At 37.0% G+C, this 27,376-nt stretch overlaps 1 protein-coding gene and 1 long non-coding RNA gene across 3 annotated transcripts; one reads left to right on the top strand and one right to left on the bottom strand.

The window, feature by feature from the left end:
* The first annotated feature begins 558 nt into the window (after nucleotides 1–558).
* Nucleotides 559–14,576, top strand: LOC139140796 (uncharacterized). Of its 2 annotated transcripts, none has more exons than XM_070710215.1 (13): nucleotides 559–1,056; nucleotides 3,302–3,482; nucleotides 4,118–4,281; nucleotides 4,601–4,766; nucleotides 5,152–5,255; nucleotides 5,915–6,166; nucleotides 6,962–7,106; nucleotides 7,746–7,884; nucleotides 8,521–8,650; nucleotides 9,886–10,077; nucleotides 10,199–10,426; nucleotides 10,764–10,925; nucleotides 13,525–14,576. In XM_070710215.1, the coding sequence occupies exons 1-13, from the start codon at nucleotides 937–939 to the stop codon at nucleotides 13,636–13,638; spliced, it is 2,097 nt and encodes a 698-aa protein (XP_070566316.1). In that variant the 5' UTR covers nucleotides 559–936; the 3' UTR covers nucleotides 13,639–14,576. The 2 variants fall into 2 exon arrangements, with proteins under 2 accessions (XP_070566316.1, XP_070566317.1); XM_070710216.1 differs by having other exon boundaries at nucleotides 576–1,056; nucleotides 8,524–8,650.
* Nucleotides 14,577–16,223: 1,647 nt separating this feature from the next.
* On the bottom strand, nucleotides 16,224–26,150 carry LOC139140797 (uncharacterized). The gene is made up of 5 exons (XR_011554067.1): nucleotides 25,033–26,150; nucleotides 24,497–24,621; nucleotides 22,414–22,571; nucleotides 20,369–20,463; nucleotides 16,224–17,534 (listed from the first exon to the last, which is right to left on the bottom strand). It is a non-coding gene; the product is annotated as an uncharacterized lncRNA (long non-coding RNA).
* Nucleotides 26,151–27,376: the final 1,226 nt, after the last annotated feature.

The following is a 27,376-nucleotide window of genomic DNA, read 5'->3' as shown; positions in this document are numbered from 1 at the left end:
CGTCGTCTGAACTGCGCTCAAAAGCCATATGGGACCCGTACGACTAATGTAAACATTCTATGCTATGTCTGTTGGAAATTGATGAAAGTTAAAACTTGCTTGTCATAATGTACATCGTAAAATTTAATATTGCAGCTGTGTTTACGTGATTTACCTAGTTATCGTGCATGAAACACATGTTCGTAAACAAGAAGGTCGCCGCATGCCACGGTATAGGCGCAGTTAATTCCAACGACTCCACTCCTCTTTCACATGCCCCAATGATTATTCGGAAAATATATGCTAGAGTGGGAATGGTGCCACTTTCTAAGTGCTTCAATGACTCCAATGCAATAATTCAAACATTTCGCTGTTTGTCTACCATGTAGAATCCGTTACTAACTATGTCATATGACGCATCAACGATGATTTCGTACTAATAGTCCGATTCACCACCAGCCCCAAACCTTTCTTAGCAATGAGTAGTCACCTTTAACCCTTCGCCTCAAGATGACCTTTACTTTTTTTGTACCGTTCATTTGCATGACAAAAATCAACTACCATGCCCTATTGTTGACCATTGAAGAACGTATTAGGTTAGTGAAAGTCCCCACCCTATTCAGGATGAGGTCATTCAAGTAAACTGGCGCGGCAGACATCTTGAAATGATACAGTATACTGCAGCAGCGAAAAAATACTTCCCCATCGATAAACTAGACGAAGCTAAGACAATGATAAAGTTCACAGCACGTGTTTTGAAAGGACGATGAATTATGGCGTTGCTCTGTCTGGCCGGAACCGCTGACAGATCTCATGAGGCTGTGCGAACGTGTTTGCCAAAGAACCAATGTATTTGTTGTTGTCATTTATGAGGAAAGTCGTATACAGTGATTGTCATTAGCGTAAGTAGAGACACTTTGATTTCCTTAAAGTGCGAGAAGAAATCTCCTAGGAATCATGACGAAGAAATGGAAGGTAACCATCACTACAAAACATTGTGTGTACTCGGTGAAAGACGCCCAGATCTATATACGCCTAATAGGTCAGACGGAATCGACCACGCCGATTAAACTTAAGGTAAGTTCAGTAAGTTAAGTAATGTCGACGACACATCCGCCGGTAAATGCTTAACATGGTTGTTATCTTGTTGGTAAACCGAAACAGCCTATTGTTGGATCGTGTTTATAGTTGCAACACAAAGCTGATCACAGATACAGATCGCATACCATTGGCAGGCCTATGGCCAATGCGGAACAATTATACACACTTTCACTCGAAGTATCGAAGATCTTCAAACATCGCGGAACACAAAACGAATGTTGGCCTATATTTTGTCAAGGAAAGGTGACACACAGAGGAATAAAAACCCCATGCCGATGTCAAAGTTTGAATCATACCTGCATAGAAGGTACAGTTTTTCATAATTTCCTCTTGGTTTTACTGTCTGGCTTTGCGAGGGCCAAGGAGTTAGATTTGCAATCCTCTAGAGCAGAGAATTGAAATCTGGTTGTGAAAGATAGATGAGCATGAGATAATTTAATTTTATTGCGGCGTGCTTTGACAGTAAAAGCAAATTAAATTTGTTTTCCTTATCATGTATTCTGACAGAGTTTCGCTCGTTAACACAGGTGTGTGACGTATACACCGATTGTTCATTCAAAACAACTGGACTGCATCTTGTCAAATTGAAAGATACAATCCTTGTCTATACATTCCAATGGAGTTTAAGCAAAAAACACCGAAATTTTAAAGCCAGGAACAATGAAAGTACTGTTTTAGCACAGTTATATGGCTGTGAGAGATCAATGTCTACCTTGTTATGTATCGTTCGTCATGTTGCATTCATTGTTCAATTCGATATTTATGCATTACGTACGTGTCTCGTGTTACTATAATGTACCATTATGCAACCCCTTCATTGACGTACCGATAAATCGGGAGTGTTGTCTAGTCTATGAATGTGCTGTCTTGAGACTTTTTTCGTCCGTCGCTATAAATGTTGGCTTAGGTACGCTTTCTTGAAATGTATAGATTAAGTTTTTCAATCCAAGTTATGGATTGAACGTTGCCTGGAAACTGCAAATTTGATCGTTGTAGCTAACAATACAGATTGACCTAAACTTTCTATTTCGAAAAGTATACCAATCAACTTTCTATCGGCTGTATCTTCAAACCACCTCGGTTGCCGACCTCGAGCCCTAATGGACAACAATTATCATAAATGTGGTTCATAAACATTTATCAGTGACTTACATAAGCTTCCCTTGCGGAACATTAAAACATGCAAAGACAGTAATTCTGCACTTTCGACCGGTCCAATCATTCGGCCTGCTTCCGCCGAACAAGCGGTTTTCGTTGGACTAGATTACGTGTCGGTAGTTGTATTCTGGAAAAATTCGTGAGAATTCATCCGATATATGAGGCATATAATAATATCTATTCTAGACCTCTGTGACACTGTCTATTTTAAATTGTACAGTGCGCATTCAATGTTGCCTTAAAAAGTCAAGATCATGGAACATCTGCTACCAGTTGTCTTGGTCGATCAAGTTTCCAGGAAAAACATTTTCAGCAATACAAAACCCTGTCACCAAATGCATCAGCAAAAAAGTATACTTGACTGACTTGGTCACCAAAAACTAAACCATTCATTAAGGTAACACTGGGAGTAAAGATCACTTTTCATCCAAACAGCACACAACAGTAACTGCTCATTCAGATACCGCTCATCTGTTTCTGTCAATACTGTAAAATAGTTTGTGAATCTTTTAAAAAAAATTTTGTATTTACTTTAACCTAAGAACTGTTGGAATGTACATTTTGATGCTCATGTTGTGTCTTAGTGATGCATCTCGCGAGTGTCTGTATTTTAGTGTATCTCCTTGTGTTTTTATTCACGGCGTGAAAATCCATTTATGAAAGCGTTGTCTTATAGCAATCAAATTCAGATTCCGTTTCGCTTTGAAAAGACATATAATTCCATACGCCGTCTTTTTGCTCTGTTTCATCACTGATACACAGTCAATACCAGTCATTTCTTATGGAACATCAATCTGTAACTGAAATCCCAGTAATTTCTTCTGGAACAACAGTCTGTAGCAGCTGCTGATTCACACGTGTCTCTAAGGGTGAAACATTTGTTTGATCAATCATAGAACGAAACTAACAAATCACGTTTTTCTGAACTCTTGAAGAAAAGAGATCCCGTTGAACTTTCTGGTGTCAGGGAAGCACGAAGCCATTTCCACCAAGTATCATAATATAAGCTTTTAATTTTTCCGTCTTCGTTGTCATTGATGTGGTTTCTTTTTTTTCTTCCCAGTCAAAATATTCCTGGGAAAATGATCCCTTGTTTCGACTTTGGGAAAGGGATCCCGTTGAAACGTACTTCACCCGAAATGGATCAAAAACTAAGAAGAAAATGGAAGAGGAAGGCAAACAGACATTTGAAATTGGAGTTCCCGATTCGCTGACGATAGACAAACTGGAAAAGTTGGAAATTGGTGAGTTGAGTAGTTTGCTATGATGGGTTAATTAATGATATCGTGTAGAATATGTTTTGCTTGTGTCAGGCATGGGATCACAATAGTATAATATTCAGGGCGATTTCGTCCTCAATGCATGATATACAACGACAATTACCCTTTGCAAACATTAGCTTCAAACTTTTATGACAATGTGAATAAACGTGAATTATGACCTACTTTTAAAGCAACTGTAAATTTACCACTATTAAGTTACGTTGATACATGTAACCTGGAATTAAGTGGAGGAGATTTGAAATTAAGCCCAAAAGACGGGCCAGTAAATTCATACCATTCAAAACTTGCACACGGTTATCGAGAATATCGTGACGAAGAAATGCGTAAGAGACGCTCTTACTTGGTGCTCCCACTTTGAACACGTTGGAAGCAATATTTCAAATTGATCCATGATGATACATCTTGGTTTGTGAAATTTCTTTGAATTACGTCATCCACTTTTACATCTTTATTGTCAAACAAAATGACCAATCAAGCAGCTGTTTACATAATGACGAACATTTTCATGTTTAGATTTTTTAAAAGGAAAATTATTAATTCACTCACTGTGAAGATGGACTTCGTCACTTCTGTTTGCTGTGATTCTTTCCTTTCAGGTCACGACCTGTCCCGTTTTGTCGATGGCTGGCTGATAGGCACGGTAACTGTACAGGACACAAGAGGAGCTGTGGTCTATTTTAACGGACCTAAGACGTTTGGTTATTGGCAAAGAGGTGTCATGACCATTAATGTTGAAAGTTTTCTAAAGGGCGAAGAAAAAGTAAGGACGCGAAAATTTATCACCCCTCCATTCATAACGATGATTTAGAAATAGATATTGGCAATTATTTCCTCGAGTGTCTATGACTGATGGTAACACATTTATGAAAATCGAACAGACAGGAACGACAGATCTTTATGACTACAACCTTCTTACAATGACAACAGATGTACGAGTGTAATATACACATCTCCAATACATAAAATGTTTAAGAATTCACCTTAGCATTCACCTCATTGTTACATGTACCCAAGTTAAATTTTAAATGTTTGAAAATTTCATCGCGAAATGCCTTCTCAATTTATTTTACAATTTTTAGGACATTCCACACAGCTTTGTCATGGGTCCAGTGCTGGGTTTCCGAGGCACATCGGAAATCGGAGACTACCAGCTTTCTGCCTTGGTGGTCACGGAAGGAGCGGAGACCACAAGCCTCGAACCATTGGAGTTTCAGGTCTTTCCAACGACCGCCACCACAGCAGAGGGTAAGTAATTTCTAGTATGGCCGCCTTTAGACTACCAGCGGCGTTATTCTGAACACTTTACTGTTATACACACTAATTCGAAATGTGTGTGTACTATTTTACAGCAGACTTTTAGTTTAATGGCCTAGTATGAGACAATTCATATCAGCAAGTCACATTGTCAAACATTATATCTTGCGTTCATAAAACGACGATCAGTTAAACTGATGAATGACGGCACGAAGGAGAAAAAAGTAAACTAGCGACAAAAATGGAAACTGTCTTGACTTCTGATAATCTATATGAAATCTTCGAAAATACCCCTAAGCATTAATTTCAAGCACAGCACTTTCAGCATTTCAAGTTTCATCTAAACATATTTGAATTGTCTTTTACGCTCACACAGTGATAACACATGGTTTTAGCAGTCGTTTACCCCGGCCCATTGCCGTGTCCGACAACTACAGACTATGGCGCTATGACTGGGATGTTCCCAGAGACAAACACCAGGTAACTATCAACATCATCAATATGAAACACTACAATGCATTGTACGGCAAAGCTAGCTCCGTAAACATCGGTGATTTGTCATTAAAAGGCGTTTAGAATAGCGATATTTCTTAATAAGTAAAAAAATGATTCTCGTTTTTTCAGATGAAGTTGACAGAACGTCTCTGTCTTTGCATCAAACTTTTACCCACCGTTGACATTCTAATTTGATAATCGCATTTCCATAGCTGTAGACCGATGGCACTGGGATTTCAAATTAATGTTTCGAGTGAAATATATTTCACTCAAAATCATTTTTACAATTTTAAATTAGTTAAGTGGAACGTAATTTGAGAAAAAAGAAATCACATATGATTGTATTTTACAGTTTACTATTTATTTATTTATTTGTTTGTTTGATGTATATGTGACTTCTGGGCCCCTCACATACCATCACTGAGTCAATCGTCTCAAAATAAAAATACATTATGTTGTTAGTGACGTTTACTCACAACCACAGTCGCTTGGGAAGCGATACACGACGGCCGCTATGGTAGGTATATTGGAAAAGTAGGCTGATGCATACCACACAGCGATCGTCGTGTATCGACTCATAAGCGACTGTGCTCAAACCCTGAGTATTGTCGGCAAATTCAAAAACTTTCTGTACTCCCTGGCAGGATTACGCATGTCGTTATACACTACCGGACGGCAGGACATTCTCATGTTTCATACCAGCCAAGTTCACCCGGCCGAGATTTGCCCTTGCCTGTTGCTCGGGCTTTGAACTTCAAGAAGAGATCCGCGAAGCGAAAGACAGCAATGTTATGTGGGTCCATATGAGAAATGCACACGAAAGTAAACCTATACATTTGCTTGTGATGGGTGGAAACCAGGTGTACGCTGATCCAGTTGTCATTGAGATGTGTAGGGTTAGTATTTCGGCACGTCTTATTATATTTTATAGTCTGCGTAAAGCCAAGTACGTATGTACAAATAGATTCTAGCTCCTATTTTGATATGTGGGGCAGGAGACCATTTGTCCTCCTTACGTCGGGCAAATGGTCACCTACCCTCGGGCACATAGTCCTATGTTTGGGCTATAATATATAATCTGATATAGGTGGGAAAAGTTTCTGTCTGTCTACCGTACCTATTCCCAAACTGCTGATAAACCACTTTCATATTTGGTGTGGAGAAATGAATAGAACCTCTGTAAAATATTTTCAATCAATGAGAATTATTTACAATACAGTTCAATTTAAAGTGCCATTGTTTTACTGGTTAGGGACATGACTAATCATGTTTGCATAGATAGAACCAAATTAGCTACATTGTATTCCTTGTGCATACTTTTATTAATTTAGATTTTAAAAAATCTTACAAGAAATCACCTACTTATGGCTGGTTTAATTATGTGTCGATGTGTAGTCAAAGTGATTTTAAATCAAGTTAAATTTAATCTACTTTCGACAGTAGCAACTAATATATGTCATATTTTAGTGTGAAAGTGTTATATTTTTTCTCGGAACAGCTGAATGATATGTATTTCAGCATGGCTTAGGGATTAGTCAAAGGATTGGGTCTGAGATGAGATAAATATATCAAATAAAGTTTTTAAGATGCAAAATGATATCAGAAGTTCCCTATAAAATCACATATTGAATATTTCCATAGAAACCAGTATCAGAAACATTCAGACACGTCCTCATTCTTACATTGTTCAGGAACGGAAAAAGAAAGGACTCGATGACTCCCAAATCAGCGGCGTTTACGAAGAAGCAAGAAGTCGATATTTTGAACTTTACGTGAGTCGATGGCGTCAGCCCGAGATGGCATTCATGCTGAGTAGAATCCCGACAGTAATGATGTGTAAGGCAAAAACAATTGGCTAGTAGCTGTAAATTTTGATGTTTTATTCAGTTTGTTTTGTATGTCAATGGCGAGTCCTTGTTCGACTCCCCAAAGCATGTTGAAAAAAAACTATGAGCTATACAGGTAAATTGCACTATAGTGCACTTCCATTGCTCACATTTGAAGTCTGGTCCGGACCAGAATTCACAATTCAAAAAAGCAATGCAGTCTACACATGTACAGGCTGAGTTGACAAGCTGAATACTGTGTATTTGAACATGCTTTGGGAACAAGAATAAGAAACTGTTGTGTATGCAGTTTTCCATTATGTAAAGGTAGAGAAATTACCCATGATGCATATATTCCTTTACAAGATTTTTTTGAGCTTTATAGGGCACGCGATCTACGACGAAAGTTTTTCAGTTTCTGTAGATGTCTACATCTACGTAACATTTGCGCATGCATTCTTCTAACAATCTTCTGATGACGTATCAAGTGGCTCAATCACCTTAAACTTCCTATTATATCATATAGTGATATTGATACATATAACTTTCTCTCCCTGGTCTGTACTATTAATTACTGTTTAATTTTCTTCTATTTTACCTTTTAAAACTCTGTAGTTAATCAGGGTTCTAATACTATCTCTTCTTGCAGGGGATGACCATGACATTTTCGACAGCTGGGGAACGGTCAAGGCCAACCCCGTACTTGAAGAAATTTACCGCGCTTCCAGGGAGATGTTTATTTTGTTTCAACTCAAAGGATTTCGAAGGAGTTCAGCCACTGATTCCTAGTAAGGTTGAACGAATTCTTCTCCTCGTCCTCGTGTGGGTCAGTTCGGGTGTCAGAGCTCTTATTCAAGTTTTCGAATAAGAACGTATTCTTGCTTACGTCCATAGTTTTATTCTTCTATATGATGTTGAGCAAAGTAGGTGTAAAGGGTTATTTCGACAAGAGCTTCGTCATAATTATAGTGCTATTTTCAAAATGTCTGAACGTCTGTTACCCAACAAGAGTGTACATATTTTGGTTTATTTTTAACGTTTGTAAAGCAAATGTTGCTTTCTCAGGCACTTCCTTGCTTCATGATTTTTTTTCTTCATGCTCAAATATGTCATGTGAAGTTATTGTTGCCGAATGAATTCTAGTCTGGATTGGACTTCAGTCGCCAACGATATCATTTGCCTTTACGAACAAAGAGGCTGTCTGCGTTGAAAAGTTGACACAACGCATTTCATCGTGATTTTTAAACAGAACAATATAGGTAAAGGTGGCGCTACTGATATTTTCAACACCAGTTGGCATATATCGTACAGCAGATTTACAGGTAAACAGGCATGGCAGTCAACTAGCCGGTGTTTTGATGAGTTTTGATATTACGTGCCAATTTGTGCTCAACGATAATCTATCTTGTCTTTATTTGTCATAGTAGCATGACGATAGGCATCCGACCAAACCATATCACGTGGTTACATCCACCAACGGTAGAACTGTGTGATGAATGCTACGACTCGGGACCGTTTTCATACATACTATCCGTTGAGACTGTCTGGTTTCTGGTGAGTGAATTGTTTACTGAGGCCAGTTATCTATACCACAGTCAAAATGGAGAGGGTCAATGCTATTTTTTGCTCTATTTCACTTTTTTTACTACTAGAAATCCGAATATATGTCGTTGGGAGCATCCAATTTTCGACCGATGTATTTACAGTCTGAGTCTAAAGGTAAATATGAACGATGAGTCAGTGATTTGAACACCATACATTCATCACCCGGTGTCATAAAAACATACAACTAAAGAACCAACAACCAAATTATTATTTGTTATGTTCAATGTGGAATAGAGATATTATCTCTTGTGTAGCCCTGGCAAATTTTGTATCGTTTTGACTAAACGGCGACCGTACAGTTCACTGAAACTAAACTGTCAAATGTAGATTCCTACTTTGCGACTGAAATACTTTCTGTCTTCTCTCCGTTTTGTTTGCCTCTGTCACTCTGTAGTCGCAGTTCTGTCTTTCTCTGCCATTCTTTCTCTCCTAATTCATCTAGTCAGAGACCGTTTGTAAATTAAAGAAACAACTGAAAGTGCGGTCTCAGCGTCGTACCTTGATATATATGTTTCGAAATTGACAAAATACTAAATTGTATGACAAAAGGGACGATTTCAAATCTGAAATCGTAAAACTTTCTGTTCAAGTAATCTATCATAAGCTCCAGCTTACGGGGTATGTATTTCATTTTTCCCGAGATACGGTAGAACTTCAAGTTGTAACTCCTATAAGGAATTTCGAGTAAGACACGGTTTTGGTTATCAACACAAAAGCTGGCGAGACAGGGATTCTCAGAAAGAAGATTTGTTAGATCATCTATGATAGATACGAAGATGTGATATGAAAATTTGACACTCTTTCTCAAAAGATGAGTGACAGCATTCCTGGATTGAACTCACAACAGCAATTTTGTGGCTTTTGTCAAGTACAGTGACTTTAGGTCAATCTTGACGACTGTAGAATGCTAGCAGGATACGCTTACCAATTTCGGACACCTGGTACCACTAAACAATGGTTCAAGATGACCCATATGCTATCTTCATTTACCATTTTGTTTCTGAGACCTCGTAAATACTTTGCATTGAGTGATATTGGTTACTGGACCTGTTTTGATGTCATATTCCTTTCTCATTTCCCTGGTTTTCATCCGTACATCTGTGAATTAAAAGCGATTTCAGAAGAACTTCGGGGTGGAGCTTAATATTTACATTATGATAACACGTTGAACTCATTTTATTCAGTTTTTAGATTTACGCTCTGAACGCAACCTTGACCAATTACTTGGTGACACGTCATGGCGAGAAGTGACTGGTATGTTAGACGTCATACAGAACATAAGCCACCTGTTTGTGATCATCGGGAAACCTCCAATCTTCGGCGACTACACTGCAATTTTGTCGGCGTCCAAGAAAAGTCCGCTGAAAGACCACAAGGTAAGGCAGAATCGCTCTGTAACTCTGGTTGTCAAATTGTCGCACGTCATTTGCAAAAGAAGTAGCACGATTAACTGTTACTGATACATAATAATCTTCTTTAATTTCCCACAATTCACAGCATCTCTATGACAACTATGCCGACCACTGGAGTTCACCTAACCATGACTTCGAGCAAAAAAAGCTCTTCAAACTTCTGTTAGATTACTCCAGGACAAAACACGTCAAGGTGACAGTGCTTTCAGGAAATGTCAATTGTGGATGCTGGGGTGAACTACGATCGGGTAAAGAAGACATCACAGTTGATATGGTGACGTCATCTGGTATAGTGAACCACGCTCCTCCAGCCGTAAGTATGATATCATGATCACGTGACATTTCACAATTCCGAGCGGAAACTTCAAGCGATAACTGTTTTCCTTGTAACTCATCTAAAACATTTTACTGTCCGTGGTGTGTTTACCCCTCGAGACGGGAAATACATCATTGGTCATTGTGATGCTAATCATGATGATGGCAACGACGACGACGATGATAATGATGATGACGGAGATGATGATAATGATGATGGCGACGACGACGATGGTGATGATTATGTTTTCGGCGGTTTTAATTGTGATAGTGTTCTTACTCTCTCTTCAAATTCTTTTATGCAAATCAACCCTTGCATTCTGATAACATTACAGGTACAACTTTTATTCGAATCATTTCCCGAGAGGCAGTCGTTCTTCTTACCAGGTCACGGTGAGGTCACTGTGCGGGTCGATGAAATTGCCGAAGACCAAAGAAATAAAAAATACATCGTTGCCAACAATTTTGTGCTTTTAACACCGAGATCAACTCTTGCAGTAAGTGATTTCGTATTTCACACTGAATTGGATTTCCCTTGCGCAATTAACATTACTGTGTGTCTCCATAATCAAAACAGAATATACTTGGTCTCAATCACGGGAAGAGTACTATCAGTTGAATTATCTGCACCGTTTTCTCCGAGTATTTGCCATCTTCGTTACGTGTATATTTCAGGTATTACGCGCCTCGGGCACATGTATTCTTACTCTCAATTTTAACATTTTTACGCTCCCATATATGCATATGTATATATGCAAATGGGAGGTATTCGTATAAGGTGGCAAAATGGCGTCTGTGTGTATGTAAGTATGTATGTATATCTGTTAGTCCGTCCACATCAAAAACTCCTAAACCGTAGCACCTACTGTCTTAGTATTTGGTGTACAGGTGCACCTAGGGGTGGAGATGTGAATTTGTTCAAATGAACATGTCAGTGCCAAAAATATGCAAATGGAGGGAAAAAAGGAAAAATCCTGCAAATGGCTAAAACTCAGTAAGCATTAATCAGATTTGGTTGAAACTTGGTATGCAGATTTCTTTAGGTATTCTAAATTATGTGTGCAAAAATTGGGATGAAATTTGCATGTTTGTATTTTTAGGGTATTTTTTCCTTTTTTAGTCAAAAAATCTTGTTCTCTGAAATCGCTCGTCTGATTGCTATGAAACTTAATATTCATGTTCCTCAGAATGACCTCAGTCATGCTTGTACAAATTGTATTGATATTGTCATATTTGTAATTTTGGGGCAGTTTTCCCAATTTTTGATAAAAAAAATTTTAATCCAAAAACTACTGATTTGATAGCTTTGATATTTGGTGTACAGGTATCTAAGATTAATCTCAATATAATGTATTGAAGGTATGCTGAAACTGGCAATTTTTTTTTATTTTTGGGGCAATTTTTGCCTTTTTTGGTCAAAAAATTTTTCTCCTAAAACTTCTGATCTGGTAGCTTTGATATCTAGTGTACAGGTTCCTAGGGTTTATGTTAATTAGATATATTTAAAATTAGGATGAAATCTGCAATTTTGTATTTTTTTTGGGGGGGGGGGGGCAATTTTTCTCATTTTTGGTCAAAAAATTTGTTTCTCAAAATTTACCAGTCTGATTGCTTTGATATTTAGTAAACCGGTTCTTAGGGTTTTTGTTAATAAGATATATTGAAATTAAGTTGAAATCCGGAATTTTGAAGTTTTGGGGCAACTTTGCGAAACTTTCAGTTTTACTGGGATATCTTTCATTTTGTATTTTTAAGATTTTTTGGGGTAATTTTATACCTACTGGAACTAAGAGTATATAATGTGGTGATTTAGTAAGCATTTGATATGGTAAACTGTATTTGGTGTTGAAATGCGGTAAAAAAATCCTGGCAGATTTGACAAACAAATGCCGATAAAAAATTCAGCCAGAGAAGGTTTGACAAAAAGAAAAGGTGGGAGAGTGGGGGAAAAAAGAATGTACAATGGATCAGATAAAAAAGATAATGTACCTCATCGATCTTCCAGACACCATCCCTTATCAAATGGTCCACCCCGATGCAGTGTATTTTAGTTTAAGATGTCAATCAAGTTAGGTAAGGATTTGAAAGGAATAGTCAAGTTCACCACAGTTTAACTTTATCTCTTGTGTCATCATCCTTGTGTAATTGGTTAAGTTTGTAAGTTGTTCCAGATGTGGATGCACCAGCTGTTCTGGAAGAAAACAATGTTTACTTTTCCCTGTAGGGTTTCTGAGTTGATGATTGTATGTTGAAATTTCTCCATGTATCTGGTGTATGGGCAAAGTGTAAACATTCATGGTTGCATGTTATGTATTTCAGTCTATGTCAAATATTGTAAATGAAAAATCAAGAACAGTTTACTATGTGCTTGTAAAAGATAACATATTTGTCAATACATAAACTGCCTTGCAGATTGATTGTCTTAAAGATTATCACAGAAGTAGAAAAGGAAAAGAAACTAATCAAATTGCTGTAACATATTCACTCTCGGTTCCTGTATAGGCCTATACTTAACTATTTTATCATTACATTCAACTGTTTGTTACATATCACTCTGTGCCAGTCTGTGTATGTCAGTCGGTCTGTACATGTATTTGTATGTCCATGTTTCATACAATTGTTGACTTGTTTTGATAACTATATGGGAGCGAACAGTGATGTTGTCACTATTTTTTTTCTGATCTATCACTATTTGGGCTCATATTGAAGCTCTAAGAATTTGAAAGTATTGTATTTTCCCAAGAAAGTTAACAAAGGGGTGGCGGCCGTTTTGACTAGCAAATATCGGTAAATATCATGTCATTTGTTTTTCTAGTGCCAAAATTTTCACGGCGATATCTAATTTTGTCTCTTGATTTCGTAAGAGAAAGGTTGAAAGTTTCATTGAGGAAAACTTGAGCAAAAGTCTAGTTAGTTCACTTTCGGGGCGCATGGAATACCTTGATTGACTGCATTTCGCCAGAAGATTCTGTACTTACTGGTAGGAGGCGAGAATTTATGTTGATGGGAATACTTTTAGATTCTTTTACTACGAATATTGATACCTGCAATCTCTTCTGTACTCTATTTTGATGATATTGACGTTGACTTTTTCAGGGGACCAACGAAGGAACGTACGAAGTAACGTTTGTGAAAAGGCCGAATCCCGTGTTTGATAAGAACCACGAGCTACTGAAAGATCCTCGGATATATACTAGAATTATTCGATGACGTATTGCTCCAGTCTGTTTTGTTTCAAGTGCTGTCTTCACCAGTTTTGAAGAGGAAGCAGACGCCAAGGCTAGATCTGTTTTGCTGCGTAGTTTCAATGTGCAGCTGTACGAGTTTATTGGAAAACGAACTTACGGCTCCAATATCTTGCATTCACCATGTTGCAGTGATAGCTTTCTTGGAAATGCCACACACAGCTACATTTTATCTTTCATTAGAGAGTGAAAACGAACTTCGTTCATTTGTATATGTCCGTAGACTTTAGAAAACAAGGAGAAAGGTATAAATAGACCATTGCTGCATCGGACCAAAATGTAAGAGACACAGTATGTAAACATTGTTTTGCGTTACTTTTGAGTGCAAAAGAATCGGCACTGGTCATAATTTTGACCAAAAATTCGAACTCTCATTTTCTCACAAAAGCTGTCGCATCGTCGATGGCAGATATAGTGTTGAAAGCAGAAGTATAACCTGGGTCCCTAAACAAATCCGGAATATGTTGGATTTTTATTATCAAACGAAACCACCCTATGTGTATGACTCTCTGTTAATGAAATTTATGTCTGTACAGTGTCAAACCTTCCCGCCACTGCAGCTGCTTTTAGTCATTTACGTCATAGCATCCGGGATGTCAAGGCTAGCCAATCGGCCAAACAAACGTTTAATCCACAATACTCTTCTTCACAACATGCCTTCAGTTTGGCATGGCTATGAAATGCTGTAACTTTCTGATCTTTTTTTAAACGCAAAACGTGTAAAATGTATGTAATTTCTTGCTTTACTCATCTGAGTAAATTAATACCACTTCCCGATTCTAATTTCGGACTTTAGACAAAAGTAAACAAATGTTAATACATAAAGACATGAAACGTTCTGAGTCGATCTAATTTGCCTTTGTAATTTACAATACTGACAATAAATGTCTTTTGAAACAAAAATGAACAGGCTACACCGCCATTCTATGCCAGTATCTTTATTGACAAATAAAAGTGAAGTGGCAAGTTTTGTAAACAGTGGTTTACTTCACATAGGTTGAATCAAGAAACAACAGCATGTTCACTTCTGTGCTACTTTGACTCTCATCGAGAGATTTCGAGATATTACGAAGACCCACTGTAAAAATATCAGGAAGTTTATACGATATCATAGGCAAGGATAGCTAATAAAGTTTCGCCAATAAAATGTGCTGTCCTTTCCGAAGACTCTTTTCTTGTTGACGATAAACTTTATTCATTCCGATTGTTCGTCAGCATTTCCTCTTCTTTCGTCCAAATGAACAACGAAGCCAATAATCATAATAATGTTCTATACGTATAACCTCAGAGCCGGTAGCCTTACGGAAAATAAATGCTTCATCGCTCTACCGCCCCTCCTGATAATGTAGAGAAGAACGCTAACATAACCTAGGCGACCATACATGCATAAGCGGAGTCGGCAAGCTATACTGTTGACATTTCTATTTGTTATAGACTGTCATGTAGTAGTATGGGGATCTGGAACAACAACTAATTTGATAATATTCTTATGAATGTGTACAGAGCCAAAACTAAAATCGGAAAATATGGTCAGAAATTTACAGTATACTCACCGTTCTTTGAAAATCACCTCTTGTTAGTTCTTTCCATGATCTAATAACGAATCACTCGTAAAATGATATCATCTATTTCTGAGAAACAATAAAATGATAAAATTATCATAAAACGTCAGAGATGTAGCATTATATCCTAGGATGGAGATCAGGGTACATAGTCCCATGTTTGGGCTATAATGCTTTTATTATATGCCTCTCTTACATAACTTTCACTCCAAATTTTTTGCGTTTTCATATAAAATGATATATTTAAATCACTGTTATGCAGTCTATCCAATTTTTTTCCGCATAACTTTATAAAAAACTGTATTTCCTATGTAAAACACGCAATTTTATCATTTTTAATTCCTAAGTTGTCAAGTTGAAAATAGTTCCGGTTCACTTTCATTCAAATGATGACAATGCGACCTGTGACGTCATAAAAGAGTCCCTACCATTGAATCTTATGGAGCACGCGATGTTCGATTTACGACGCATGTAATAAAGCCTTTTTTCTCTTCTTCTACACTCTATAATAATTCCTCCTTCGGACTTCCGAGATGTGTAATTGTTGGAAAATTGTGTCATGCACGGACATCGCGTTCTGCGCTTGGCCGCTTTGCTTTTGTGTGGCGGGTTCGACTTGCGGCAGTTTATAATGTTTTTGAATTTTCTGGTTGGATCGCGTGGCAGATAATATTGTCAGTCGGAGAAACACAGATTAAAACACCCTGAAAGTAAAGTCTGAATAAGTTCGAATTTTGGTGGTAGTGATCGTTATCAATTCTGAAATGTAGTCGATCGATTCACCATGCGAATCTAAGTACATATGAGATGTATTTTACAGTAAGTTGAAGGAAGCAACAAACAACGTTTCTGCGACAACAAGATTGATCGTCGATGAACTCGATTTTGATTCAGATGCATTTTTCTAACTTACTTCTTTTCTTCTCTGTATCACAACATAATTTAGGTCTACAACACACGCCAGAAAATTCACTATAACTCAGTTCAATTCATGTTAGTAACGTTTATTGCATACATTGAATACAAACAAAATCCTGAAAAGTGCTGGTTAGTATTAGGATATATTGATACAAACAGGGATGTACAAACTCTCTAAACTTTGTTTATTCTTTCACTTACTAACAATTCTATAATGTGAGGTTGTGCATAATACTGAATGAGAGCATGTGTTAGAAGCAATTGAAAACAGCCAAAATCTCGGGTAAAAACAGATTAAACAACAAAGCCTTGAGAAGAATTTGTAAGAGCTTTTGGGAATGAAAGGCATCCGAGGTTCCAGATTTTAATGTCAAATATCGTTGGAAACTCATATTTTTGCAGGTTTTTTCAATTGTTACTATTCTTTCAAGTTGTTTCCCGTATTTTTCAGTCTTTCCTTTTCATTTTTTTCCACTTTATTTCGAAATCGGTTTCCATTTTCATATATATACTCTCATTGTACAACTTTGTATAGGCCTATAGCAACTGTGAATTAACGATGGTTTGAAAACTACCTCTTCTACTACTACTAAGAGTCATTGAAGTTCTTAGGCCGAATAACAAAATATATGTGTTTCCGGTAACCCGACCTACCATAGAAAAACACCACTCCCGATATTTTTTCGCATTTTCAAAACAAATCGGGTAAATTGTCTAAATTTTACCGTAGTTTACTGGTCTCAAAAAACAAAATTGAGAAAAATATCATCTAATCCACCTTCCCCAATTTTCGGAGGCACGTTACCGGAAACACTATTTTTTTTATTTGGCCTTCTTAAAATGATTCATACTGTTTTTAATCATATCATTAGAAGTGTAAACACAGATAAAAATGTAACTGTACAGGATAATATCTAATGTTACTAATACAATCTCGTGTATATAAGAAATAAAATAATAATAATAATCTGTACTTGAAGGAAAATGAACATTACGTAAGCACAGCATGGAATATTTTTACGTGTGCGACTTGCTTGATCTTCACTTTTCTTTGTAAAATGTGATGCATCATTACTATGTCTTAAACTAATAACCTGGTTTTCTTCAGAAGATTCAAGATTATTAGTAGACGTATGACTTTTTTCTAACTTTGATAGATCTTCTCCGTCCGTTTTTAATTCACGCGGAATATTTCCGTTGTATATTCCTTTCTCGTTATATTCACGTACCGTACGAGCAAGATCTTTACGCCGTATTTTTTCCAAAAGCCATATTACTAAATCTACGTTCGATTCAGAAATTAGCCCCTTTTCCTCCAATATCCTGAAGAGATCTATACCATCACATATTTGTTCATCTTCCTTCTTAGAGATATGTGGTCCTACAACAACAAAGTATCGTTTGTTAGTAATTAAGGCAGAATTGTGTAAATTAGAGAGATAGGGACCATTCTGTGGCAGTAAGATGGCATTGTTGATTAGAATCCGTAAAATAACTCGCCTGTACATATTATTTTATGTTTTTTGTTTCAGTCTGCTTGCTATTTTTGTTTTAGTTGCTTCTTACGTTATTCTTGTCATCTTTGTTCATACGCATTTATTTCTCCTTGCCTGTATATTGTTAATACGTTGTCTTTATTCGTTTTTGTTGATGTTTGCTTTGCGTTATTCAGCTGAGACCCTGTGACGAGAACAGCACAGAACAAGCAGAGATGAAAACATCACCATCTCTATATCGGTTCAGGCTAGCGGCAATACAGGTGCTTGCTGAGGGTGCAGTTGAGAAATGAGAATTGTAAAGACGAATTGGTTCTAAGGTTCGTATGGGTTGCGTGCCATTTTGGTTATACTGTGTGTGACTAATATATAAGTATGGAAAACATGTGGGTTTTGTGACAGTTCATGAGAAAACCACTGTCCAGTCAATCTGTGGTATGACCTCAAACAAATTGCAACATAAATGTTTTCGGTGGTTTTGGGCTCTTTTGGTGGTGCTGAACAACACAATAAAAGTAGAGAAAAATCGGGAGATATAAAATTTGATTACATTGCAGTTTCCTTTCTTTTAGTGTTTTGTAGCAAAAAAAGCTATACAAATCAAATGACTTATCGACTCTTATAACGAAAAACGTGATCAGAGCATAATTTGTATTTTTTTTTAAAGTTTTGTAATATCGTCTTATCTTTTCGTTTTTTTTTCAGTAATTCATCAATTCATTAATTTATTTGTTTGTTTACTTTTATCAATTAATTAATTAATTAATTAACTAATTTATTTATTTATTTATTATTTTGTATGTGGAAAGAATACTGATTGGCCCCATAAACTTTAGTATCAAAAATAAGTACCTTCAAGTTGCATTCGGCAATTTCAATTTCAATCATTCATTAATCAATTGACTTTTATTTTTTTATTTATTTATTTATTCATTTATTTATTTTATTTATTTATATATCTATTTATAATTTACTTATATAATTATCTAATTGTGTGGAAGAACTTGACATGGCGTGGCGCAGGTAATCTTAGTCACAAAAATGTGTACCTTCGCGTTCGTATTCGACAATTTCAAAGTAAAAAAAAAACGGTTTTCCTGTTTTGACTAGTTCTCCATTTTAAAACTGGCAATTTCGTTCGAAAATTAAAAAAAAATAAGGCAGATTCACACATCGGATCTACCGCTGTTAGCACTAATGGATGGATCATTTTAGTAATTTTGTGAGCAATCATAGACCCTTAAAAAGATGGAGGAATAGATGGCGAGACACTGGTGAATCAACAGTGCTTGTACCCTGGTCATGTAACCTGGGTCCCGAAAAATGGTCTTATGTTTGTGATTCGTTCTAACTGTGTTTCGGGACCAAAGTCTGGTTCCTTCATCAGTTACTCTGCTGTTACGCATTTCCTCCATTTGGTTTTGTAATAGTCATCTTCCCTCAAAGAGGAGAAACCAGAATCGTTATTGACAGAGTCAATCACTATTGACTGACTCTATATGTTGTAAAAAGCTATTTCATAAAATACAACATTTTATTTCCTTGTTTTTAACCTCTCCTCGGTTTCGTATCTTCTAGTAACAAAACTTGCTGTAGACGGCCCTGCAAATCAGTTTGGTTAAAGGAGAGTGTAGGTTGATTTACTTTATTCTATACGCCAACCTATATTGGTTTCATGGCGGCTTTCTGAGTTATTGATTTCCTTTGCAGGATATGATTTTGCTTTATACAGCAATCTCACAAGTTTGCTTGTTTGTATTATCGATTAGGTGGCAGATTGTATCTTGGTCTGTACAATGAGTGATGGAAGAAAATTGAGAAAGTTAAGCAAAATTAAGAAAGTTTCAAAACAAATGAAAAATTCCGCAAGTGTGCATATGGATCTGACAAAGTTGATGCTAAAGTTAATATGATACACAGAGTTGAACTTAGTTATCCTTTACGGAAGAGTAGCTATAATTAATGAAAATACAACTTCTCCATTAATTTTTGTTCAGAAATGTCAATCACAGTGTCATGTACTCTCTAAACTTTTTGACTCCCATTTTCATCTGTAAAGTCCACCATGATGGTGAAAGAGTAAAGGGTACATTGCAATGCCCAGTTTCAGGCTTGTTGAAATAGCCTGCATATGTGTACGCAAAAGGGAATTTTAAGTCTAGACCAAAATTTGTGTATCGGCAATTTATTTACCTTGAATGACACTGCATATGTATGCTATGTTGATAAACTGTACTCTGGGCATTTATGTCTTTAATATACAGGATTAAACTCATGAAAACTTTTCAAAAGATTGCGCTAACTGTCCCTTCAATGTGTTAAGCTTAACCCACAAATGAGGAAAACAACAGACTTTCATTTAGCCAAGCATGGGTTCATAAACACTTAACATGATGGCTGGTAAAAGTATAATTACCGACTGAAGTTTTTTTATTTACAGCTGTTCTCTCTTTGATTTATGTACGACAGTTCTGGGCATCTGGTTATGCAGAGAAAGTGTGAAATACATTCATAGCTCATTCAAAATGCTGTATTTACACTTTAAAATGTGAAAATCAGAAATTCCTATATGACAACTGATATGTCGACAAATTTCACAATTAAAATGCTTAAAATATCCCCCACCGCCGAAAAAAATCAGATGTTATATCCACGAAATTTCTCTACTTTTGTGTATGTCACTGAACAACTGGTTTGATTTGTTAACTGCTTGTCTTACCTAACAAGTACACTAAGCGTTTAATATCATTCTTTGACAAGTGAAAATCGATATCAAGTAACATCCACCAGACCTTCAGGTACCAGTCGACATGGCTGGTTATAAATGAAAAAATTCAAAACATTATATACGGTTAGAAAATACACCTTGCAATTAAGGCGCAGTTTCTAAATATGACAATGAGTCCTATGAAATACATAAATACATACAACAACTATTTGAAAGTGAAGTTAGAAATAATTTAAGTCCACCAGGATCACAGATACTGGATATCAACGTTTAATCGACGTATTCCTTGCTGCGTAAGTGGTTCGCTATTTAACAACTATCGAGGCCTGGATCAATCCACGACGTCACGCATATCTACTGAAATAGCCTCGTTCCGGCATTTCACTGGGGTGGGATGACGTATATGACATTCATGATCGGACTATTGCGCTGAAGATGATTACCGGAGCTTTTCAGCTCGAACTTTGTCCCTCTAACAACTTTTAGATTCCAAGACTTTCTACCACCTTAGCCAATGCTTACCACCCCAGTATTAAAATATGGTAATTCCTCAAAATACTCACAATTTTGGACATACCTAACTTTATCAGACTTTGGCAACTTTCAGACGTGAACACCGTGAGTTGCGCTGAAAAAACTTTAACTGTAGCTATTTGCGAGGTTACATCGTGTTTATTATTTGGTTCTGCCTTAAACGTCCTTTGCCCTAATTTCTCGTTACGAGAATGATTATTAACTGCTTTTGTTTCTTTAGGAGTAAAATCCATATTCGGTGATAACGTGTTCGACATTAGACTAGATGATCCGTCGCTCGGGGGCGCTCACTACGCTCCAGGGGGATCGGGAGCGTAGGGAGCATCCTCGAGCGACTGATCTACCTTCACTCCAGTTCGACATGTGTCAGAGATGAAATAAAGTAACGAAAATACCGACAAAATGTGACAAATATTTTCGTCATTGCAACTTATCCTTTAAAGTTACAACGCCCTACCATATGCGGAAATATTTGCATTTCTTTTCTTTTGAAAATAGAAATCTGTATTCTTGGATTTTTCCCTACATTTTGAATTGTATAACCAACTTATCTTAAGGTTTATATACTGGCTTTTTTTTTATAAAATTATGCGCAGAACACGAAAATGTTTGCACATTTCAGTGAATTTTCATTTATACATCGTGATGTTATCTCAATCAAAAATCAATTGAATATAATTTAGCATGACCTTTATTTCATTGAACCAGGATTGAGTCATGAATCACATCTTCTGTTTTTGTTTGGTTGTTCACTGTTTTGGTCGTTCCAAATGGTTCATTTATACTCAAGCGAAAGCAAAAGCCTACCGACGCTTGTAAACTTCCATGCATGTAAGTAAGAGATGTACAAGTAAAAGTATGGCGAGCGTGAATCGAAACTTTTTGAGATTGAAAAACTTCACTTGGCCGTTTGAGAATGGTTGGTATATTTGAATTAATAGTTAGAACTATGCGTTATGATACTGTTTAAGTACTGTTTAAGAAATGACTTTTTCGAGGAAAAATAGCTGTCAATTTGGACTTTTTGTTAACGCGTTAGCTTAGGTAGTCTACCCGACAAACATACCTGCGATGCAAACTGAGTTTGTAGTTGCTTATCAAAATTGACGAAAATATTCATCGATCATGCTACGGTTATTTTAGGCTATAAAATTTGCAATACTTTACGTGCAGAAAAAAGTCAGTCAATGTTAACATGATTGGAACTAATTTGGGATAATTTGATCTTTATATTTTTCAAATTTCTGAAAAGTGTTAGGAGCCATATAGCTGAATGTTGCAACATCACAAATTACTCATAAAAACAAGTGTGTAACTTAAAAAGTAGATGAGGTTACATTTGCAGACTAAATCAGCATTAATTCATTATCCAATTATCCCAAATCAGTTCCAATAGTGTTTATTGTTCAAGATATGATACAAATTATGTTTTTGCCGGGGAGATCCCATGATTTATTGGAATACTAAAGAAAAATGTTAATACTAAAAAAAATAATGCTCACCTTACATCAGAAGATGTTGAAATTTTCTTAAAAAGTACGGTCACGAAAACGTGACCGTTTTGGGTCACTCAGTTGATAAGTTAGCAATACAGTTATTCTCAGCACCACTGCTGCAGTCACCGTTGTAGGGAAAAACCTACGAACGGTGACAAATGTATCTGTAATAAATTTACGATGTAAGTTAGGGCACAGTGAACGCAGGCTTCAATGTATAGTTGCCTTTGTTGTATTGTTTGTGTATGTACGAATAAACACATAGCCAGCATTTTAATTTCAATTTAATTTTGTCATTTCTATTTCTACCTGATCGTATTGGTTGAGATCGTTGCTGTCTTTCTTGGCATTGAAAGAAATAAAGAACACTATTGTTTAGAAACATTAGCCAACGAAATTTCTTCAACAAATTAGAGAAAGTCGAAAATTATGCTCAGCGAGTCAAAAAGCTGTCTGTCTGTCTGTCTGTCTGTCTGTCTCTGTCTGTCTCTGTCTCTCTCTCTCTCTCTCTCTCTCTCTCTCTCTCTCTCTCTCTCTCTCTCTCTCTCTCTCTCTCTCTCTCTCTCTCTCTCTCTCTCTCTCTCTCTCTCTCTCTCTCTCTCTCTCTCTGCATGGTATTGCGAGTGCGGCTTCTGTTATCTTCATATCGTATTACTCACTAGCTAGGACGATCGGTATTACAGTACGTTTGCAATCGCGAAAGCCATTATAAAACCAAAAGGGCGAAAACGTCTCTTTTAGCATAAAGAGCCTCATTCGTTACGAGATTTTCTTTTCCTAACACATGGCACTTCAATTTACCTACTGTAAAATGCGACACGCCTTTCACAGAGACCCCTTACAAGGGAATGATAAAGGTTGAATCCAATCAAATTTGGTTTACCCACACCACTGCTGTGTAAAGAGACAATATCGTTCCAGAGAACCAATTGGATAACAGTTTCCGAGATGCTGCACATTAGCTCATATTTGGGGTCTAAATATAAATTTCTTGTACAAATTTGTATTTTCTTTAATAGAAGTCGTATATGATGATTCTACTTGTAACTCATTTTAAAAAAATATGTTCTGAAATTCTATTCATGCTCAGAAAAATCCTGTTAATGTTGTATGTGTATTCGAAGTGCTGAACAGAAGGTGTATTTAACCATACAAGTTCAGTTATACTACTGTGCCATCTGTGTACATTCTTGTGGAAATTTCATAATATTCCAACAATTTTCAGGCAGAAGTGAAAGGGTTTTAACTCTACACTCTGATTTATATCATCACCTAGAAACAGAATGGTATGCCCCAAACATACAAATTAGAGTGTTGAGCTAAAAAAACTAAAAAAGCTTCCATTTCTGTCTGAGGATTGCAGACTGCATGAAGCTAAGTAACATATATTATTACTTTGTACTTGAAGTACATTGTGCTAATAATATACATACATATATATATATATATATATATATATATATATATATATATATATATATATATATATATATATATATATTTAATAACTTTGTAAAATTTCTGCAGAGTTATATCATGTCATTAACACTGGGACATTTAGACAAAACACGTACGTTGTAGAGGATCTAAATAACTGTGTACTGGACAATTGCTCTCCTTTTACATCGTCGTAAACCACGTGCCTCTTTACGGCAACAGCTTAGCGCTTCCCGTTAAGATTTTTGCATAGGTCAGCGGAGTTGAAATTATGCTCTGGCTCGCGAGAATGTCCTTTTAGTGTTGGCAGCGGTCCCGGTATAAATAATGATTTGTTTATTATAGGCGGGGTTAGAGTGCCTCCGTGCGAAGGTCGTTCTCTGATCGATGGACATTCGAATTCTCTATCATTCCTTTACAAAATGAAGACATAGAAAATAAAACCAACCATTCTGTAATTAGAGCGCTAAACAGTATGAAAAGTTATCCTCAGCATTTTCTTGCTTTATTCTGAAGTTGTGAACTTCACCTTATTAATCAACCAGAATTATCAATAAATTTACAGTTTAGAGCTTCAAAGAACGTACCATGCGATTGTTTTCCAGGAGAAAAGGGTTTTGTTAAACTCAATCACTAATAAAGTATGTCTTACCTGTTAAGGGTGACCAGGCGGAACAAGTACGCACTGGGCAAAGTCCGATGGTGCTATGACCGATTAAACAAGAGCGATGACGTTTTCTAGGTTTCTCTGATCCAATCAAATCGCCTCAGACGACACTATTATTGGAGAGGTATTTCAGCAAATGAGCTTGAATATGGTTGCAATCATATTGATTACCAAAATCAAAACAATATTACTTCTGTGCCATGACCCTCAAAACTATTTCAAGCCTCAAACTGACTCTTGTAAAATGTGACCCTCAAAATTCTTGCTGTAACACTCAACCTCCACCCCTTAAAAATGAGGTTCCTTATAGTCTTATAGTTGAAAATTTGACCTACTTTGATTAATGCAAAGTGTTGTGACACCACTGATATCATCCAACATGCATCCAAACTGTTTGATAACGCTGCCTGGTACAAATGGTACGACATACATATCCTTTCACGTGCACACAAGATAGTATCTCGTTCGCACGAGATAATAATTTTTTTCTAACAAAAAATGTCCCTTATGGGTTTTCATACCTTGCAATTAACCTTTTAACATCACTGCGAAACTTCAATGCCATTGGAGACAGCTTCTGTATCGTAGAATTGCTTTTTATTGTCTCTCAGGGAACTTCCTGTTTTTTTAATGTGTGTTTGTAATCTGTCTGTACTTTCTTGTAGTTTGGTGTTGTACTTTTTTGGTGTACTGTGTAGCTTTTTTGATTCTATGGACGGTCCTTGTACCTGTCTGAAATAAAGTTTAATAATAATAATAATAATAATGCGACAACTTTCTCTGTTTCTGGCCTTTGTGTCGTGAGTCGGGTTCGTACAGGGCTTAACACAGTGAGTATATCTTAACAGGAAAGTGGTAGCCGGCCTGAGTAATACTACACTGCTTAGAGGCCCCGTAAGGGTTTCTGACTTAATGGTACCTGCCGGCGAAGTTCTGATGGGGTTAACGGCCCAACCCAGGCCAATAAAACACTGGGAGTCGTGTATTACAGCTCTCTGCCATTCGGCTTATATTTCTTTAATGGTTAAATACAGCATTCAACAGGAACTACAGCAACAGCTTACTGGAACTACCGCAACAGCTTTACTGCTAAACTCTCTGCTCTCTAAACTCTCTGCTTTACTTTACTCAGGATCGTACGTAGCTCCACTCAGCAGGGAATGAATGTCTGGAATGCCAAGTATGCCCACTGGAACTATTGACAGCTACGGAGTACTGGAACGAACTGTCTGTTATAAAGACAGTCTGGCAAGGCTACACAGCAGCAACACCAGAGTTTACGGTGATACTCTGGGAACAGGAACGAGCAGCACACAGCCATTAACCAAGTCCTTAACTGGACTTACCCCTCTGCTCTGCTTAACAGGAACCGGGTCTCAGTGGGGTTGGCTGTCGGCACACTGGCCGCTGGATCAATGCTGAAGCCCCTCGAGGCTAAGTCAGCAGCTGCTCAGGATATCTGCAAGCCTTGCCGCCGAGACGTCTGAGATGTCTCGTACTCATACAGCAACTCCGTTCTATCAGCAACTCCGTCTATCTGCTTACAAAACTCTAAGTCCAGAGCTTAGAGATCTCTGCTACTACTGCTGGGCATAACAGCATCCTTCCCCTTTGCGTGGAGTAGCGCCCGATGCTAACTCAACAAAATCACACAAAACACTGGCTTAAGTATGACTTCTCTGCCAATCAGAAGCTACTTTTGCACACGAACAAAGCCTTAAGCCAATGACATACAAGATTTTGCTCATTATGATTGCCTAATCTGTATATTAATATCCCTACTTAATATCATCTTAATACTAATACTGCCACGTTGGCAAAAACAACTGTCAGAAGAATTGATAAATGACTACACACTCTAAGACAAAGAGACGCATTGGAATGCAGTCCAGTCATGTCATCGGATATGTCTACTGACCTCTTAAGTGCATGTACCAAGGACAGTGCGCTACTCGCTACTATAATTAAACTGTAAACACAACAATTAAAAAACACTTAACTAATTAAGAAACCATTACAAAGACGTTACACATCCAGAAACGTCACAATAATAATAACAGGCAGCTACGTGCCTTCGCCCAAAACTTCAATGTCGGTTTTTTTATTATCATTCAAAACTTCTGGCCGCACCCAACCAGTACTGTATAGCCGAGTGTTCTTGCATTCTACTAAAATAGAGAGTTGACCTGCATCCAACAACACTTGATGTTGGTCCTGAACATCAAAACTTGAAGTTCAATTAAGAATCTGTTGCCTTGAAGTGGCATGGGGCTTTTGTCGGAAACGTTGACGCCGATGGAAAATTGTTTCAAATCATATAAGCACCCACAATGGTAACACTCAGAGTACATTCATATGGACATAGTTTATGAAACCTGACTCTGTCATAACCTATTCCGATAGTGATGCAGTAACTGCTATCAGATGGATGGCGAAACCCATATGTTGTAAACTTGGAAATACTAAATAATTTTATAAAGATCATTAGCACAAATCAATGTAAAAGTGCAAGTAGATGCTAGCCAACAGCCACTAGATTTTTCAGATTTTATTGTTTTCTCACTTGCTTCAAACTGGAAAAAATATGAGCATCGATATGTCACTATAAACTTAAATGTCACAATTGTGCTCCCATTGTTATCAGAATAAATTGATATTGCCAAAATCTGTATCTGCCAAGTGAAATCAGTCACTTTTTCGTCGGATTTTACTTCGCAAGCTACCGTTTCCCTACTAATTCAGGAAGTCACTGACTAAAACCACTGGATACATACCCGCCTCTCAGTGTCATGTGGTCAGCATTTTAACAGAACCTAAGCTATATGAAAGTAAGCTTTGAATATTTGGGGGAGGGGGTGCATAGTC

This window comes from Ptychodera flava, chromosome 9 (genome assembly GCF_041260155.1).
Source record: "Ptychodera flava strain L36383 chromosome 9, AS_Pfla_20210202, whole genome shotgun sequence".
NCBI lineage: Eukaryota > Metazoa > Hemichordata > Enteropneusta > Ptychoderidae > Ptychodera > Ptychodera flava.
This window is presented reverse-complemented; position numbering and strand designations above follow the sequence as displayed.

Excerpts from the sequence above, each read along its gene's own strand:
- LOC139140796 (XM_070710215.1), top strand. The coding sequence starts at position 937 with ATGACGAAGAAATGGAAGGTAACCATCACTACAAAACATTGTGTGTAC. Across the intron at positions 5,256-5,914 it reads TTCCCAGAGACAAACACCAG|GATTACGCATGTCGTTATAC; the intron begins GTAACTATCAAC and ends ACTCCCTGGCAG. Across the intron at positions 7,885-8,520 it reads AGTTCAGCCACTGATTCCTA|TAGCATGACGATAGGCATCC; the intron begins GTAAGGTTGAAC and ends TATTTGTCATAG.